Source organism: Centruroides sculpturatus, unplaced genomic scaffold, assembly GCF_000671375.1.
Source record: "Centruroides sculpturatus isolate CEXI.00-Female unplaced genomic scaffold, Cexi_2.0 scaffold71, whole genome shotgun sequence".
Classification (NCBI taxonomy): domain Eukaryota; kingdom Metazoa; phylum Arthropoda; class Arachnida; order Scorpiones; family Buthidae; genus Centruroides; species Centruroides sculpturatus.
In genome coordinates this window covers 903,807-920,457 of record NW_019384332.1, presented here as the reverse complement: position 1 = coordinate 920,457, position 16,651 = coordinate 903,807, and the positions used below count along the sequence as shown (strand labels likewise).

Genomic DNA, 16,651 nt, shown 5'->3' with positions numbered 1-16,651 from the left:
GAATTTAAAATTTTTCATGTTTTACATTGCAAAATAGTATAAATTAACACCTTCTTCAAAATTCAAAAATTAAATTATTATGAGTGGAATAATAAAAAGATTTCAGGGAATAAGAAAAGACTGAAATGAAATATTGCAATTTAGACAATGTGTTCATATTAAAGATCTAAACTAACACAAGAAAATATATAAGAAAGGCTGAGCTGTTAAGAAAAAACAACTAACGGAAATGTTAAAACATGGAGACGAAAGATAAACCAGAAAGAGGATGGAGAGATGTGGCTAACGACTTGTCACGTGTATGCTTGTGTATATAAATAGTAGGACAAGCAAACTGGGGGAGATAAGGCACGGAGGAGAAACGCAAAGCAGGGTAACTCTGATAAGACACGGATTCAAGTATGGACGTGCAAAGCACAAAAAAATGATGATAATAAACACGAAAACAGGGAAGGAGAAAAAGATGACTATGATAAATAGCAAACATTTCAGCAAATACTCCCATTTACATGTTGAGTACAATGCAAATGCAAACAATGGTGCAATTGTCTTGAATTTCGCTTCACTGTTTCCAATCAGTGGAGCATAAAGGTGTTATTAGAAATCAGGTGTAGGCATGCTTACTACCACTGTACTTTGCTCTAAATAGATCAACCGATGCATAAAATGGAAGATCTATTTACAGTTCGTTAGTTTATAAACACGTAAATCCTATAGAATTATAACAACACAACAATTCATGATATATTCTAATATGTTATAAATGAGGAAAAGGAAAAATCTGAAGTTAAATTTATACATCCTAAGTGGAAATTCTTATTGGTATTGACAAGTCTACCACAAAATTTTATTTTAAAAATTAATGTAAGGTAAAGCCACGATAACATATTTTCTATCAATTGTATAAAATTTGTGATGGAATATAATAACAGAAATAAAAATGCATAAAGGATTTATTTAAAATTAACGTTCATTTAATATCATACCTACCTCTGATTTTCCTTTAACTTTACACATATTAATGTCATTTTCACCCGCATACCATTCCAATCTCTAAAAGAAAAAGCAAACAGGAAAAAAAGAATTAAACTTCAAATAAAAAATTTCTAATATCAATATACAAAGAAAACAGTCATTACATCAATGTGCAAGAATTTGTCACCAAAAACACTTTCATTTGCACTTCTTTTTTGTGTATATATAATGCAGATGTCTCTTTTAGTCCATCAACATTCTTGTGATGAACAGAAGAAGCATAATCCCATGACAGACTACATAAAGCATCGGTTTAAATGTTATACACATTCAGCATTGTTCCTATCTCTATTGATGGATGCAATCATAATAATCTGCTTAACTGTGATTTAGAGGAACAAAGACGAAAAGAAGAAATAGGAGAATAGCAAAGTGAGATGTAAGGACTGAAAAAAGTGTAAGTAAACAGGAGTGTAAAGGAAGAAAATTGAGGTATGGGAGAAAAAAAGGACTGGATAAAAAATAGGGAGTGAAGAGAGAAAAAAATCAATGAGGCATGTAAGAAAAATTAAATGAAATTAAATATACATACAAAAAAAGTATTATTTTAATGGATCAAATAGTAAAGTTCTCTAAAACATATGCTCAAGAATAGAATGTAATTATATTATAGCCGGAACATATATAAAAGATATAATAGAGATTATCTGACAATCAATGAATTTGTAAAGGGTGTACAAAATACAAAGGAAGGTTATCTGTTTAATCTAATTAATTCAGAGGGAAACTTAAGATCCGTTGTTCACACGCTTCTCTTAAGTCATCTTGCTTTACAAATAATTCAAGAATTACAAGACGGATAAACTCTTAAAATTCTAGCTTGTGTGTAATTTTAAAAAAAAAAAAAAAAATAAATGTATTATCCTATTGATCAAATGGAGCTTGATTGATAACGCTACGATTGCAAGAGCCGCCAACGTCCTGATATATAGTAACTGGATCCGTTGCACGGCAACTCTAGGTGCAAACCACGCAACTGGAGGGTGGACAGTCGTCCAATGCACTCGGAGGGGCTTGTTTACGTTCTTCAGACGCTTGACCTAAATGTTTTCCTGGAGTAAAATGGAAAAATATTGCGTAATTCTTGGTTTTCGGAAAATATTACTGTAATATTTTTGTTTCGAGTTTCAGTTTTCAGTGCTTTGTAGCAAGATGTACACGCTCCGTACGGGTTTTAATATGACGTTGCACAATGAAGTACGCGGTTTAAAATTGCTGCAATTTTCAATTCTTATCGCTCAAGGCTTAAATACCGATGCTAATTAACCAATAAATGTTTTCGTATACTACAACATTACTTTCGTCGATATGCAATAAGTATTCAGCTGTGTAAATTGAACTTATCGCAGCTACTTGAACAATTTGGCACATTAAATTTATGCCTAAACCGTGACGCCAACTTTAAAAAATATCTTGTTAATTAAGGTTATTCACCGTTGTATAGATATGCGAAGGCGTTGTAAAACTCTCGATAGCTCAGAAAGCCACCGTCTGCAAAGAGAAGCGGGAGAAAAAAAAAGTAGAATAAAAAGGAAGGAAAAAAAATAGGAGAAATCCCCGGCAGCGCGGCGACCCTCTATCTGCAGAAGGAGAGAAAAGCAAGCAATAAATCAGTCGCTTCTGTACTCTCTCCATTGTGCCCGTGGCTGATGAGGTGCTGTGTATTCATGGGGTATAGACGACAGTACAAGAAAGGGACTGCAGCGCAAAACTAACGATGATTGCCAGTTTAATTTTGCTAGCTGCGATAAGAGAGGGTTTTAGTCTCGCTTGGTAGTAAAGGGTTAGAGGGGGAAAAGTCGTTTTACCGTATCGGACGTCGCTTAATCGTGTCTGGTTATCGCTGGCGACATCATTCAATCTCGACCCCTCCTCTCTATTCCCCCCTCTTCTATTCGCAACCCAAGCACAAGAATTGCGTAAAGGCGCAACTTTATCTTAAAACTGATGGATAAAGCCACTAGTATTGTTACGATAAAACGAGATAAGTGATAGGAACAAACACGGAAAAAAAGAATTTACAACAGCTGCTTACCTTTTTCTCCTGTAATGTTCCGATGCTAATGTTGTAAACGATATTCCTAACGGAAAAATAAATAAAAAAAATCTTTTGTTAATAAAACATCCCTTAAAATATTCTCCAATGCTGTTATTTATTTATTATTTTTTTTTTAATTTTGTTACAAACACACAGAAAAGATAAGATTATTTTTTGGTTAGACAAAAAGTAATGAAAATAAAACGAATGGTTTCCATCGTAAATAGTATAAGTCAAAATAAACAAAATATTGCCTAGAAAGCAGAACGTTCCTAAACCATAAAACCCGGTTGAGATGCCCAGAAATAGATTTTTTGAAAGTCAAATGTTGATCGACTCCCGATTGCAGTTGATTTATCTTTAAAAGTGTAAAGGAAAAAAAAGTAAAATAAAATAATATCATAAATGCAAAAGATGGATGATACACGTACAGATAGAAATGTTTAAGAGCCTACATATAAAGTTATTCTGGCATTTTTACGTGAGAGCGACGTTAGAAAAAAAGCTAAATTTCCCTACCATATGCTAAATTTTACACGTTTTAACTCTAGAATGTATTCACGCATAGAAAAAAGAAGGGGAGGGAAAGAACTAGATAGAGTTAAAAGAGTAAAAAACAAAAAAAAACGTGTACATCCATCCCTACAGAAACCATACGAGGAACAGAAACCTGAATAAAACAATTCGTTTTATCTCCAACCAGCATAAAATTCTAAGAAAAAAAATTAACTGACTGGTAGTTAAATTGGATAACATTGTAGTGTTTTGGTGTACTTCTACTTACCTGGCACCGATTAATACGTGATCCCCATCTTGTTCTAGTAATTTGAAATGATCCACGTGAGTTTGATTACCGACGAATTTCATTACACTGTCTTCTGCTGCAAAGGTTATATAAATATTTATGTACTAGAGTTTAATTATAAATAAACAGATTTCTAGAGCACTAGCAAAGTTTTGAGTCATACGATAATTATTTTAACTGCTAAAGATAAGAAGGGAATGCCGAACTTGTAACAACTGTAATCAGTACAAAATGCAAGGCAGAGTACAGTGCCTCCCATACCTCCTGCAGTTAAACAACAAGGAAAAAGCTCCTGCATTTACCTTCATATATCAATGAAAAGTTTGCAACTGACAAACCATCCTCCCGACTTTCCAATAGAGCCTTGAGTAATCGGGATCTCATAGGTGGTTAGGTGCTCCCCAGTGTTACAGGGAATACAGGAATTAGAGGGTGTAACGCGATTAAACAGGACCAGGGTTGGTCATTTTGCAAATTTCGACTGTACCCAGGAGTAGCAACTTCAATTGTAAAGGATTTGTATAGAGAACTTAACCATTATAATGCAAATAAGAGTTAATTTTGAGGTTGCAAACCCTCTTCTGGGCATCAGATTTGTTAAAATATTCCAATAGAACATGATACAATTATAATTTAAAGTTAAAAAGATGAGATTACAATTTTAGTTTCCTATTATGCAAAAAAAAATCTTTCTAAATTGTACATTCAATACTTTCGAATTAAAATAAATACGTTAGAGTATTTCAAATCCATCGATTCCTACAGAAACTAAGAAGGATCGTTCTTCATTAAAAAAAAAAAAAAAAAAAAACTATTTTCTCTCCAATTCTCTATATTAAATACCGAAAGATGTCGATAATTTACTAAGAAACACTCGATATCCACTCGATAAAAGCCCATCTTCGATTACCTTCCGTAACAAGTGATTAAATAGAAGAAAGTGGGCAATAGGAGTAAGAGTGATATCATTGATATAAAAACCGGCTCCCCTTTAACGCGGAAACGGGATGTGAAGAGTGGGAGAGACAAAAAAACATCATCCGACCTCGAGCAAGACCAATAATTAACCAAAGATAGCGAAAAAGGTGAACAACCCAAGTGCATCTGTCCCTAGGGTACATACAGGAGATAAGGAAACGCATTAAGACCCAGCCAAGCACCCCAAGGGATTTGAAGTGGTTAAATATTTCTGAACTTAGTTTAGACGGTCCAGAGAATGAGAGGTAGACACAGTGCGGTTCGATATCCGATGAGGAGTGATTCACAATAATTACTTTACACAGTTTTAGGTCGAAAGGGTATAATGTACGGTCCGTGTCGAATTAAGCCAAGTGTACTTTTGCGGTGGATAAGTTAAGTGGTTTTTGCTTTTACGTTCGCTTTAAAATTTTCTTCTCTAAAGTAAAGTCTGCTGGCACGTGTTGGCCTAATTTTTAGTGATCGTTTTTAGATATAAACTAACGATTCTTGGTATTTGCAGCGAGCTTCACACTCGATCCCGGCTCTAACAAACTTCACCCTCTCCCAACTCAATTTCATCAACAACCTTCTAAATCTATCTGGAACGAAATAAATTTAATTACGAAACTTCGATAAAGGACCCTCTTCGATTAAGAAGACCCAAGATTATTTTTTATTCCTGTTTTTTTTTTACTCTGGAATTAATTTCATCCAAACTATTTTAAGAAGTTTAGTTCGGATGTTTATTAAATTTTTTTTTTTTAATTATAAAAGATAATTTTAAATTAAATACTTAGAATTAAACGAGGAGTTAAAAGATAAAGTTAAATATAATTACAGAAAAAACGTTAAGAAGATCAAAATCGAGAAAAGAAAATGAGGAATAAATCCTAGATATAGAAGAGTTAAGAAGTTACATACAGAATAAAAAAAAGAGTAAAGAAATTAAATCTAGACGAAGAGTAAAAATTTGATAGAGAGAGAGAGAGAGAGAGAGAATCGAACTTAAATAAAGAATTAAATTTAGGTAAGGTTACATTTCTAGTTAAAAACTTAACTAAAGGAAGAGATAGATTTATGCAAAATATAAGCAACGAACACGTTTGAATGGAAAGAAAGGCAAAAAAAAATTAATTCAACGAAAGAGAAGATTAAAAAACAAATCTTGAAATGAAATCAAACTCAAATAAAGAAATAAAATTTAGATAGAAGTTAAATTTCTAGTTAAAATCAAACTACAAAAAAAACCGTAACTAAATCTAATTTAAATAAGAATGTATTTAAAAAAAAATAAATTCAATGTATATAAATTATATCTAACTAATAAATAAATTAAATTAAAAGTTTATAAAGTATTAAAAAAACCAAAAAGATAATTTAATCGATAAATTAATCAAAAATAAATAAGAGAAAATGAAACCAATATGGAATAAAAATTTAATTCTTATTGCAAAAAGGAAAAAAAAACAGGAGAGAAGTCAATTGTAAAAACTGTTTAAAAAGGAAATCGAAAATAAATACAGGAAATTGGTGCTAACTAATTCTATTTTTAAAAATGGAAGCTACGACAATGACAATCTTCTGGTAACACCAATCTATTAAAGACACTTCCCTGGACATTTTACGTCACATACTTCAATTAATAAAGGAAAGATCAAAGGCCGGCAATTAACCGAGTTATTAGTCTAATAGGTTCGTCGTTCTATCCACCTGTTGTACATTCATTACCCACAATAAGAAAAATCTCGTAATTAATACATTCTCAGTTATAATAATTACTCCGGGCAATAGCTCTAAAATTACGATACACTTCATATAATTCACCTTATTATAAAAATAGCCGGAATGGATTTTTTTTCTTCTTTACTTCGCTTCTGTTATACAGAATTTTGTATCGTAAACGAGATATCATCGGCCCTCGTGGCCACAAAGTTGAAGTTTTGTGAAGTGATTAGGGGGAAGTAAAGACCGGGTTCGAGTCCAGCTCCGGGCTTTAACCCGTCCGTTTCATTTGTCTTGTCAATATGGACGCTTAAACAACGAAACGAAACTACAAAAAAAATAATAATAATAGTGTATAAAACTTTTATAAACTGATAAAGTTTTGAACTAAGTTTTTCCCCCTCTCTCCCAACTCTTTCCTTCGGGACTTGCTTTGTCCATGCTGTTTATAATAATTTTTATATATTTTTTTAAATTTTTTTTTAGAAAAACTTACAAACTAAATTTATAAATCTTTTTATAGTAAAGAATAGTTTGTATAAGTATAATATTTTACACAAAAATTAAACTAAGTACCGTTACTTTACGCTTATAAAAAATAGCGCTCTCGAGGGTAAAAACAAAAAACGTTGATATTTCCATTCTTTGTTTTTTTGGAAAAGAGAAAAAAAAAAGTTAATTCCCTTTTGCCTTTTTGGAAAATAAAAATAAATGTATCAGATAAAGGTAAAAGGAAACCTAAATAGCCTTAACCATATAATTCGTGTGTGTTATTCAATTTGTGGGTTTATGATTTCAGTCGATATGAATGACCATACATCAAAATAGGTTAAGATTAATGGTAACAAAGAGGGAAGAGGGAATACTCGGTTCCACACGCTCCCAAATCACGAGGAGAGCATCTCTTGGGAAGGAATTCACGTAAGATAAGTCTAGTACTCGTGGGTAAAGATTTTCAGGGGATTTTTTCTGGTTTGGATACAACTGAAATCCCATTAGAGGTTTTCGGAGATCACATCTAAGGATATTTTATGTAGTTTTACTTTTCGATTCCGAGATGAGATAGAATCCATAAGTCACTATTAATAATAATACAAAAAAAAGACCTGGAAAAGACGTTTCGGATGCTGAATTTTGTATATTAAAACTTTGAAAATCATTATTATTTGTAGATAACAAATAACTGAAACAAAGTTGGTAACTATAAAATATAAGTATTGATCCAAATGTTAACTATTAAGGGAAATTTCTGGCTATTAAAATACAATTTTCGTCTATCTTCTCATTTATCGTTATCTTTAATCGATAATTATTAACAATATCGACGTTTCAATCTTCTAATTTATTTTTCAATGAATCGTTTCGGCAGAGGCGAGATAGATTCTGGTCAGTTAGTAGTTATTTATTGTTTGATCGACTCATCTACCGCGATTAACATAAACCCTGCAGGGCCTTTAAAAGCCCTTTCGATCGACACGAACAAACAGATGATTTTTAAAACGTCTCTTCCTACTTTTAGAATGAATTAATATAGTAAAGTAGACCAAGATCCTTCGCTCCACTTCTCCATCCTTCATCAAAGAGACCGATCCAAATGAATGCTGTCCATTCACATTGTATAATTTTCGCATTAAACCATACTTTTAACCACATGAATCAACAAAATTACAACCGGATTTCGTCGGTTGGAGGCTTTTTTCTTTATTGATTTCTGGAAAATTTTACGCCTCCAATCACTGACCTTCATCACAATCATTGCTTCACATTAAAAACTCATCACGGCGATGAACTGGAGTGATTGATTGACTTACTTCCTTGCATCTAACAGTAAAATCGTGGATTAAACTAGTGAAAAAATTTGAACGAGGACGGCCTGCGGGCAAAATGAGTACAAAAAGAGGGCGGGAGGATGTCCAGAATTGGGACTTTGGTGCTATTAATAAAATGAAGGATCCATATGCAGTTAAACCAGTTATAAAACAAACGAAGAACATTTATTGAGTCCCGGAGAACAAACTTAACGTCTAGCTAAACCCCCGAGGGTCGACGGCAACCTAAAATATACAAAAATCTACACGGTATCGATCCTTTTCGTCTTCCTGCCTTTTGAGAATAATTAATAATGAGATTTCGAGAAGGAAATTGCGCATTTCCTCTGTTTTATCCGAGAAAGCGGGATGTTATGTCCTTTGTAGATACTGGATTTCCTTCAGAAGAAATGAAATTCTTACTTTTGGATGAAGAAATATAGTCCCTTAAGAATGACTTTAAAAGGAAGAACGATAAATACTGGTAAAACCAAATGGAAAGTAGAGAAGTGATCCTAAAATGGAAACCGTTTCTCCGATAAGAGAAAGTAATCCGAACCTTTAAAAGTCACAAAATTCTCGACCTCTTCCTTACTAAGAGTATCAAACGATCGTACGAATAACATCACCAGAAGCAAGAGGAAAAGAAAGGGGATCATATTTTGCAACGACTAAAATACCACTGGGATTAGAACATTAAAACATTTTTGTTGATTTATTTATTTACTTTATTTATTTCTTTTTGATAAGTTTAAAATGTCATTTTTCGAATTTCTCTCGAGTTCCTGTTTTCTGGTATGATCACTTTTTTATGTCATTTATTTTGTTGGAGATTTCGTTTCGCTCAATTTACCTTCAAAGAAAGACATTTCTACTTATGTTTGTTTCTTGAAAAAAAAGAATTTTTTTCCTTGCTCTTTTTTCGAGTTATGTCAAAGCTTGTGCATTCTTGAGAACATTATATTTTTGCGCGGCTCGCTCCAATTCCTACGCTTTATTTTTTTTGCTCCAGTAACTTGCACCGTTCTTTGTACAATCGTCACCTCTCGTACCGACCCAACATCACTTTTCGCTCTTCCCCCGTGCTCCTAAATGTCAATTCTGTACTTTATTTGCTTCCCCGAATGTCACTTTTGCACTTTGTGCTCCCAAGAACTACTCCTCCTCCTCAAGGCTAGGGCGACGCTTCGAGAAGCTAGTATCGATTGCAACACGCGCGTTCCTCTTGTAGGAGTTGAAGATCGATTGGGGATTTGGGGGCCACAGCCAAAATAACACCAGGGCAAGAGAATTCCAGTCGTTAGAGGCACAGTATAATGCTCTAAGCGTTAAAAGAACCCCAGTCTCGTAACTCGTTAGAGTTCGACTCGTCAGTCGGGGAACGAATAACCTGCCGATTCCGTGCATGTCGACAATTTGTCTCCTTGGGCGGCAATTTGCGAACGATCGGTCAAAACATACGCTGGCAGCACACACAACCCGAAGGGGTCACTAGCCGTTAACGTGTCTTCACTAGATCGTATAATACGTTAAAAATCTATCCACTGCTTCAAACCTCGTGCATCAGTTGATGTATTCAATAAAAACAACGAATATACATACACTTCAAGAATGAAAAACACCTTAAAAGATTATTCTGAATAATAAAATGGCTATAGAAAAGCAGCAGAAGGTACTGCATGCCCCCTAGACTAAAAGAATAGGAGGAAAGGTTAAACGACACGGAAAGTTGAAGGTGGATACGTATCACAACGTTCTATTCAACCGTTGTCAGTGAGGATAACGAGCACCACCTGGAAAGATCAAGAAAAGAAGGAAATAAGAGTTAGGTGGAGGATAAATACAAGAAAAAAAAACCTAATTTCTTCCGTTTGTTTAAGCTTCCACAGCCTTTCTAATTGGGAGTTTTGCGTCGCAGCGAGATCCTTCTTCTTTTATGCGCTTTGGCTACAGACCAAGAGTCCAGATGTCCAGAGAAAGGGAGAATTGATCTATCCTGGTAAGGGAGAGGCAAACGATCGCTTAGTTGTGGCAGGAGAAAGCGGCAGATGGCCGACACTGTTATAAAAGATCGTGAGCGGATGGGAAGCACACTAATTGTGGGCGTTGTTGACAACAGAAAGGAAGTAAAGAATTCTACTTAAGATACCCAGAAAGAGGCGTATCTACTATTTTCCGATAGAAAGCGACTCGATGTACTTTTCTTAAGATTAAAATCTTCATCTACCATCTTGAAAAAACACAGGGGAAAAAATAGAAATTCTGATAATTAAAAGGTGAAAGAGTACATACAAACCGGTTGTGAATGACATTTTTAAAGGACTCGTTCTACGTAATAAAGCTGTAGGAGAATAGTGACGATAGTTTAGTCGCATTTTTTTTTTAATTATTATTTTTATCATCAACCTAATTGACTAATTATCTAAAATCTTTATGAACTGTTGAACTTTTAAACTCGACACCTCGCTAAATCGTGTCACAAGAGTTGCATTTTCAAAATCGCTTCTAAGAAAAAATATTGCAAAATTTTAGAACTTCTTTATTACTAGCAAACAACAAAGTACTGTGGGATGAGAAGAGTGTAGTGTACGATTACAAGTGTGTTGCCAGCTATACCGTAAACAAATGTTCCTCCTTGAACGATTCATTGTTGAGGTTTACAATCGGGAATGTGTGGCGTGCTGCCACAACCACGCCGGAAACGCAACTCATAAGGGAAGGGACATGACAGGAAACCACGTGATCCTATCGCCGCCGGAAGTACTACGGACGAAGGATATAGACTAAGTCCATCCGGGACCGGTCACGCCAGGGAGCAGGTGAATAGGACGAAATGACGCACGTGGCCCGGCCAGGTGATGGGTGAGTCACCTCGACAGTGACTCTTCTCCCAAACCGCAACCAGATAGCCCACCCGCTTTCGGACGAAGTGGCGTCGACAACGTCGAGTAAATTTAGAATATTCTCCCGGGAGCGAATTAATCATTGGCCTGGTTTAATAAATTGATAAACAATCACGTGACCGAATGGTTTATGTCTTTTAGGTGAAGTGTTGGTTTTCTACCATTAGTCATTACCTAGGTTGGGAAAGAAAGAATAAAAAAAAGTAAAAAGGCTCCTGGTTGAAAACACTCACCTTCCTTACCTTTCCCCATTATTTTCGGATGAATCACGAGAGTATGTCATGTTACACCGGAAATATTACACTAAAACTTACAGAAAGACAAACACGCTCCTCTAATGGAAGCCCGCTTCATTAACGATGGCTAATTGGAAGTTATTAATTTCTGCAGATGAGTCATGTTTTCTGGCCATCTATCGTGTGTAAAAGTTCATCACGAAAACCCATCACTACTTAACAGAGTGGGTCCTGTATCAAAACCAGCTGCGCCCAAACCTATGTCTACCTTTTAAAAGGGATGAAACGGTTAAACAGGAGGTTGAACTCTCATCAATCGGGCTGGACTGTGCCACATTCACTTATCTTACAACATAAAAAGAAAATTCGGCGATGTTGAGCACGATATAAGTCTCCTAACAGAAAAAGATAATTAGCTTTAATTACAATGCGGAAATCCATTAGCAATTTGGTTAAGTCGCGTATATTAACGAATTCGTAGGTCGTTGAACACCCGTTCCTGAGGGAGGGGATGTAATTAATGGCGTATCCGAGGCAACCAAGACAGGAGTCAACAAAGGGGACTGGCTGCGCTTTCATTTAGTCGTCCAAACTGCGAGTAAACATTCGTTAAGACTCGAGCCTCGATAGGATCGATAAGCGAAGGCGATGGTGCACAGTCGATCTATCACCCCAAGGCGCACCAAAAACAATCCTATGTTGCACCTATGATTCGGAAATCGATGCGAGTATCTCGCCAGAAGTAAAGATACATAAGAAGAAAATGTAGGGTACTTACGTAATTGTGTGATAGTAAACTTTGGCAGGATGGGTTCTTGCCAGGCGCAGTTGATCGGCATTCCTAGCAGAAGTAGAAATATCACACATACCACCAGATATCGGTGGTTGTTTAGGGTATAACCGAGTTTCATCTTCATTAGGTGCATTTGCTTCCAGTCAACATATCTCGATCTGAAACAGGTTAAGAAAATAGCTGTATTAATAACCCGGAAATTATGGGTTCTGTCTAATTTTATAAATATATTCGTGCCTGTGTGCTTTTAGAACCCTCAGTTAAGGAGATCCATGACGGTCGATTAGTTCTGGGAGCTTAAAGAACGGTTACTTTACCTCCCCAGCGGACTCTTTTTTTTTTTAAGTTTTCCGTTTTGCATGCGCAGTATGGACGGGATGAGGACCACACCGATCGCAACCGGTCTACACTAGCACAATTACCTGTATCGAGTCGGTAGTTGACCTTCGAAGTCTGCAGCGACCACCCAGGATGGGGTCTTACTTACAGCGGTGTACAGAGGGCGAGTTCGGTTATAGGAGGCCCGGCTCTTGCTCCGCACATTTGCATTTTCATAATAATTCAAGGTGCAACCGCTGGAAGTCGAATCCCAGTCAAAAAAAAGAGAGAAAAAGAGAAAAAAGAAACTGGAAAGAATGATGTCTTGTAATAAGAGGCGGCTCTACGAAAATCTGATGCTGGTAATAAAAGAGGAAAGTCTGTGGTAAAACAGTGAGATACAACAATGAAAAGAGAAAGCCGCATAAACAAAAACGGAAAAAAAACTGAGATGCGAATGGCATTTAACTAAGAAAAAATCGATAGAAGTGTAAACAGTCGAAAACTTTTGTTAATTCCTGAGACGATGCTTCCAAACATCCATCAAAAATGACCCAGTTCCATTCTAGAGTACGCCACGCTCCCATTTTATTGCTGTTTCTGCGACCCGTAACGCCTAGAAACCTTACATAAAGAACTTTAAAAAGAAAGAAAAACAGATACATACTAATGTAAACGCAACTAAAATGTTCGAGCCTTTCCGACGAAATGAAATTCATTTTGTCAAGTAGCAATGGCTCCGTCTGTTGCAGCTTGTTATTCTCCACAGACTTTATTTGTCCATCGAATTTTTCGCTATATCGTTAAAGATAATGAGACGTGACATCAGTCGTGCATGACAGGATCTACTTATAGGAGAGAGCCTAAGAAAGGAGTTAGGAAACAACCGTGCACCGAGAACAGATGCTATACATCGGTCTTTACCTACTTCTCTACAATCGGGATTCCCTAGGATACTTTCTAAAATAAACCGAAGTAAAATCGAATAAATGCCGTTTAGAGTAAAAAGTTTTGTTGCTGTTAGTGTTTTTTTTTTTTTTTTACTGTATATTTAACATATTGTGCGATACACGAAGACTTTTTCGAAATAAAATTCACCTGTTTGAAGTTTATTCGTGTGTTTTTATTGGTGAGAAATTTACGTGTCTATCGTGACTAATGTTTTTACGTGTAATTTCCGGTAAAAGTTTACTTTTTTACACTTTACTATCGTCTTGTTTTGGTGAGAAATTTCACACTTATACAGCAGCTCGTTATTGTTTACACACAATTTATGTGTGTGTAAACAACAACGAAGTAATGGAACTAGAACAACCGTTATGTATAAAAGTCCACCCTTTAAATTTACTTTATTTAAAAAGAATTCCATTCTCATATATTATCAATAAAAAAAAAGCAGTTGTAATATTCATAAAACGTAAACTTCATCCACAGCATAATATTCTCGCATTATAACTCGCAAAAACGTGCCATACACGCATCATCCCAATAGGCACAAACGTGTTATCTCGGCGCTGTCACAACTTAAACAAAAATTCCAAACTAGTCGATCATCTATTAAAACATGACAAATATTCACATGCATTTTTACTATTTAAAAAATTATCTTATTTTTTTTTCAAAAATAATAAAGAAAAACTCGAGCGTGACCGAACCATACCAACTGGAAAGAAATCTTCTAATTAAAAAAAACAAAACAAAACAAGAGAGTAAGTAAGAGGTTATTCACCAGATATTTTCCTCGTTTTTTTTTTAAATCTATAAAATGTTTGTTGCCGTATTGTTCTGGATTTGTGATTCGAATTTGGACAGTTCTTCTTCCACTTACACAATCAGTAAATTTGTGCTTCGGGGCATCGATTCATTCGGCAAAGTAATAACGTACGTCATTCCACAAATTCGAATAATTACGCAGTTGCCACCGAATATTATTTTCAATCATTGTCTTTTCGAATTAAACAGCGCAAATTAGTTTGAAAATAATTTTCGAGTTGGTTTGTGAAAAGATAATCAAACTGTATCAAATGATTTCTACGATTCATATTTGTGTACTTTTCCACACATGTTATTTGATTTCCTATGATTAGACATTCGTGTCCATTTCTATTGTTTTCTTTTCCTTTCTTTGTATGAAACAAACGATCGATTTCTACTTTATATTGCCTATTGTTTTCTAATTTACACCGTCTTTGCGTATTTTCTTCGTATTCTCCAGCGTAAACACGATATATGTATATATTCATTGTTCAAAAGTTCATTATACGATATAAACGATTGGCATTACTTTCTTAAATGTTCATTATATTCCTCCACATATTATTCAACATTATCTCGATTCTTCTAGAATATCACACTTTTCTCTACTTATATTCGATATTCTTCTGCATCTATGTAATCCGGAATATGTTCTTAAACTTTCTAGAAGCTTGTGTTGTAACAACGTGTAAGAATCGTACAGGATGAATCAACTGGTTTATATATTAAATGGTGCATCTTAACGTCATGCCACGTACTGTATTCGGGAATTTACTGTAATTTCTCAAGAATGTATTAGTAACAAATGTTGAAACAAAGTGAAAATCATGAATTTTTTATTATAAAAACATGAAATTTTACTAGAATATTTGATTTAATAAATTACAGATTGTATTCTCGCAATTACAGCGACACTTTCAACATCTCTTTCCCCTTTCATGGAAATTCCAGATTGAATTTCCTTGTCTTCTGTCGTAATCAGGATTTCGTTGATTGGTTTTCTTGATCGCATTATTGATTCTGGCACTATTCTTTTTTAGAGTTGTATACAATTCTCCTAACTGTTATTGACAAACTAAATTTCTTCGTACGAAATATTTCAAAAACTTCAATTTTCAATATGTAAAACACACCGTACATTTAACGTTTTTAAATATTTTCTTCTTCCACATAATCAATTTATATCGATACGCACATAAACAAATATCCAATTTAAAATTTTCGAAATTGATAAAACAGTTCAAAATTATCGTCTATCCGTCTTTTAACGAAAAGAAATCTCTTAAATAAACAATCAATAAATGTTGCCATCTTCACAAAATTCTTCATACCAATAAAATTCGAGCCTAGAGCGTGTAGTTAAAAGAACAGAACAATTATCCAGCGCATTATAAGCGATAAGATAAATTTTCTCAAACTATTCATTATTCCTAAGAGAATATCCTTTAAGTTAACTTACTCTCAACGCTTGAGGCTAAGTTTTACTAATATAAAAGATATCAGACGGGGAGTGACGAACACGGTGACGAGTTAAACGAAGAAAGAAAATTGTAAAACCCTTTTAAAACTTTAGAGAAAAGATTTTTCCTAACTCGATAATAGTAAAATAAATGTAGTTAATCGTTATTAAATCCTTAGTTTTCTTATCGGGAAGAGAAATATCAACAAACAAAACATCTTATCGAAACTGATAAAGTCATCAGAAACAGTTTAATTTTTGAAATGAGCTTTTATCAGTTAGAAGAGGTGATGCCAGACGGCTACTTTTAATCCGGATTTTCGGAATTTAGAAAAATTTTTCTTCTCTCTTCGAAACATTTTCTTCCTGTTAGGATACGTTTTATCAATCGTGATAAAATGTTTCCAAACAGGATACGCTTCCTGGAAAGGGATATTGATGCTTTTCAAAAATAAATTACGGTACTCCCATACATTTTTATGATGCTGCCTTTACCTTGTGTGATCAGCGAATATTTCAAAACTTCAAAATAAAAAAATATTAAAAAAAATCATATCTTTATACCCTATGAAATATATATATATATATTCCTATCTAACGATAAACTTACCACGTTACGGCGTCTAATTTCAGTGAAGTATCAAAGAAAATATTTCTCTCTTTTTATGATAGTTAAATTTCTATAGATTAGTTTTCATACTGTCATAATGCTTTCAATTTATTTTTATTATAACAGCTTAAATTTTTCTAATTAAAGCAATTCTTGTTTTGGATACTTTCACCATATGGTAAATATATAAAATGCTAATATAAAGTATT

At 34.4% G+C, this 16,651-nt stretch overlaps 1 protein-coding gene across 1 annotated transcript in view; it reads right to left on the bottom strand.

Moving 5' to 3' along the window:
- LOC111630585 (semaphorin-1A-like) overlaps positions 1–16,651 on the bottom strand; it is a 101,012-nt gene that overhangs the window by 67,211 nt on the left and 17,150 nt on the right. The window contains exons 2-5 of the mRNA XM_023374705.1: positions 12,286–12,458; positions 3,858–3,954; positions 3,071–3,116; positions 969–1,053 (exon numbers count right to left, since the gene is read on the bottom strand). Of these exons, the coding sequence (XP_023230473.1) occupies positions 969–1,053; positions 3,071–3,116; positions 3,858–3,954; positions 12,286–12,433 (376 nt within the window). The 5' untranslated portion in view covers positions 12,434–12,458. The remainder of the gene's footprint in view (positions 1–968; positions 1,054–3,070; positions 3,117–3,857; positions 3,955–12,285; positions 12,459–16,651) is intronic.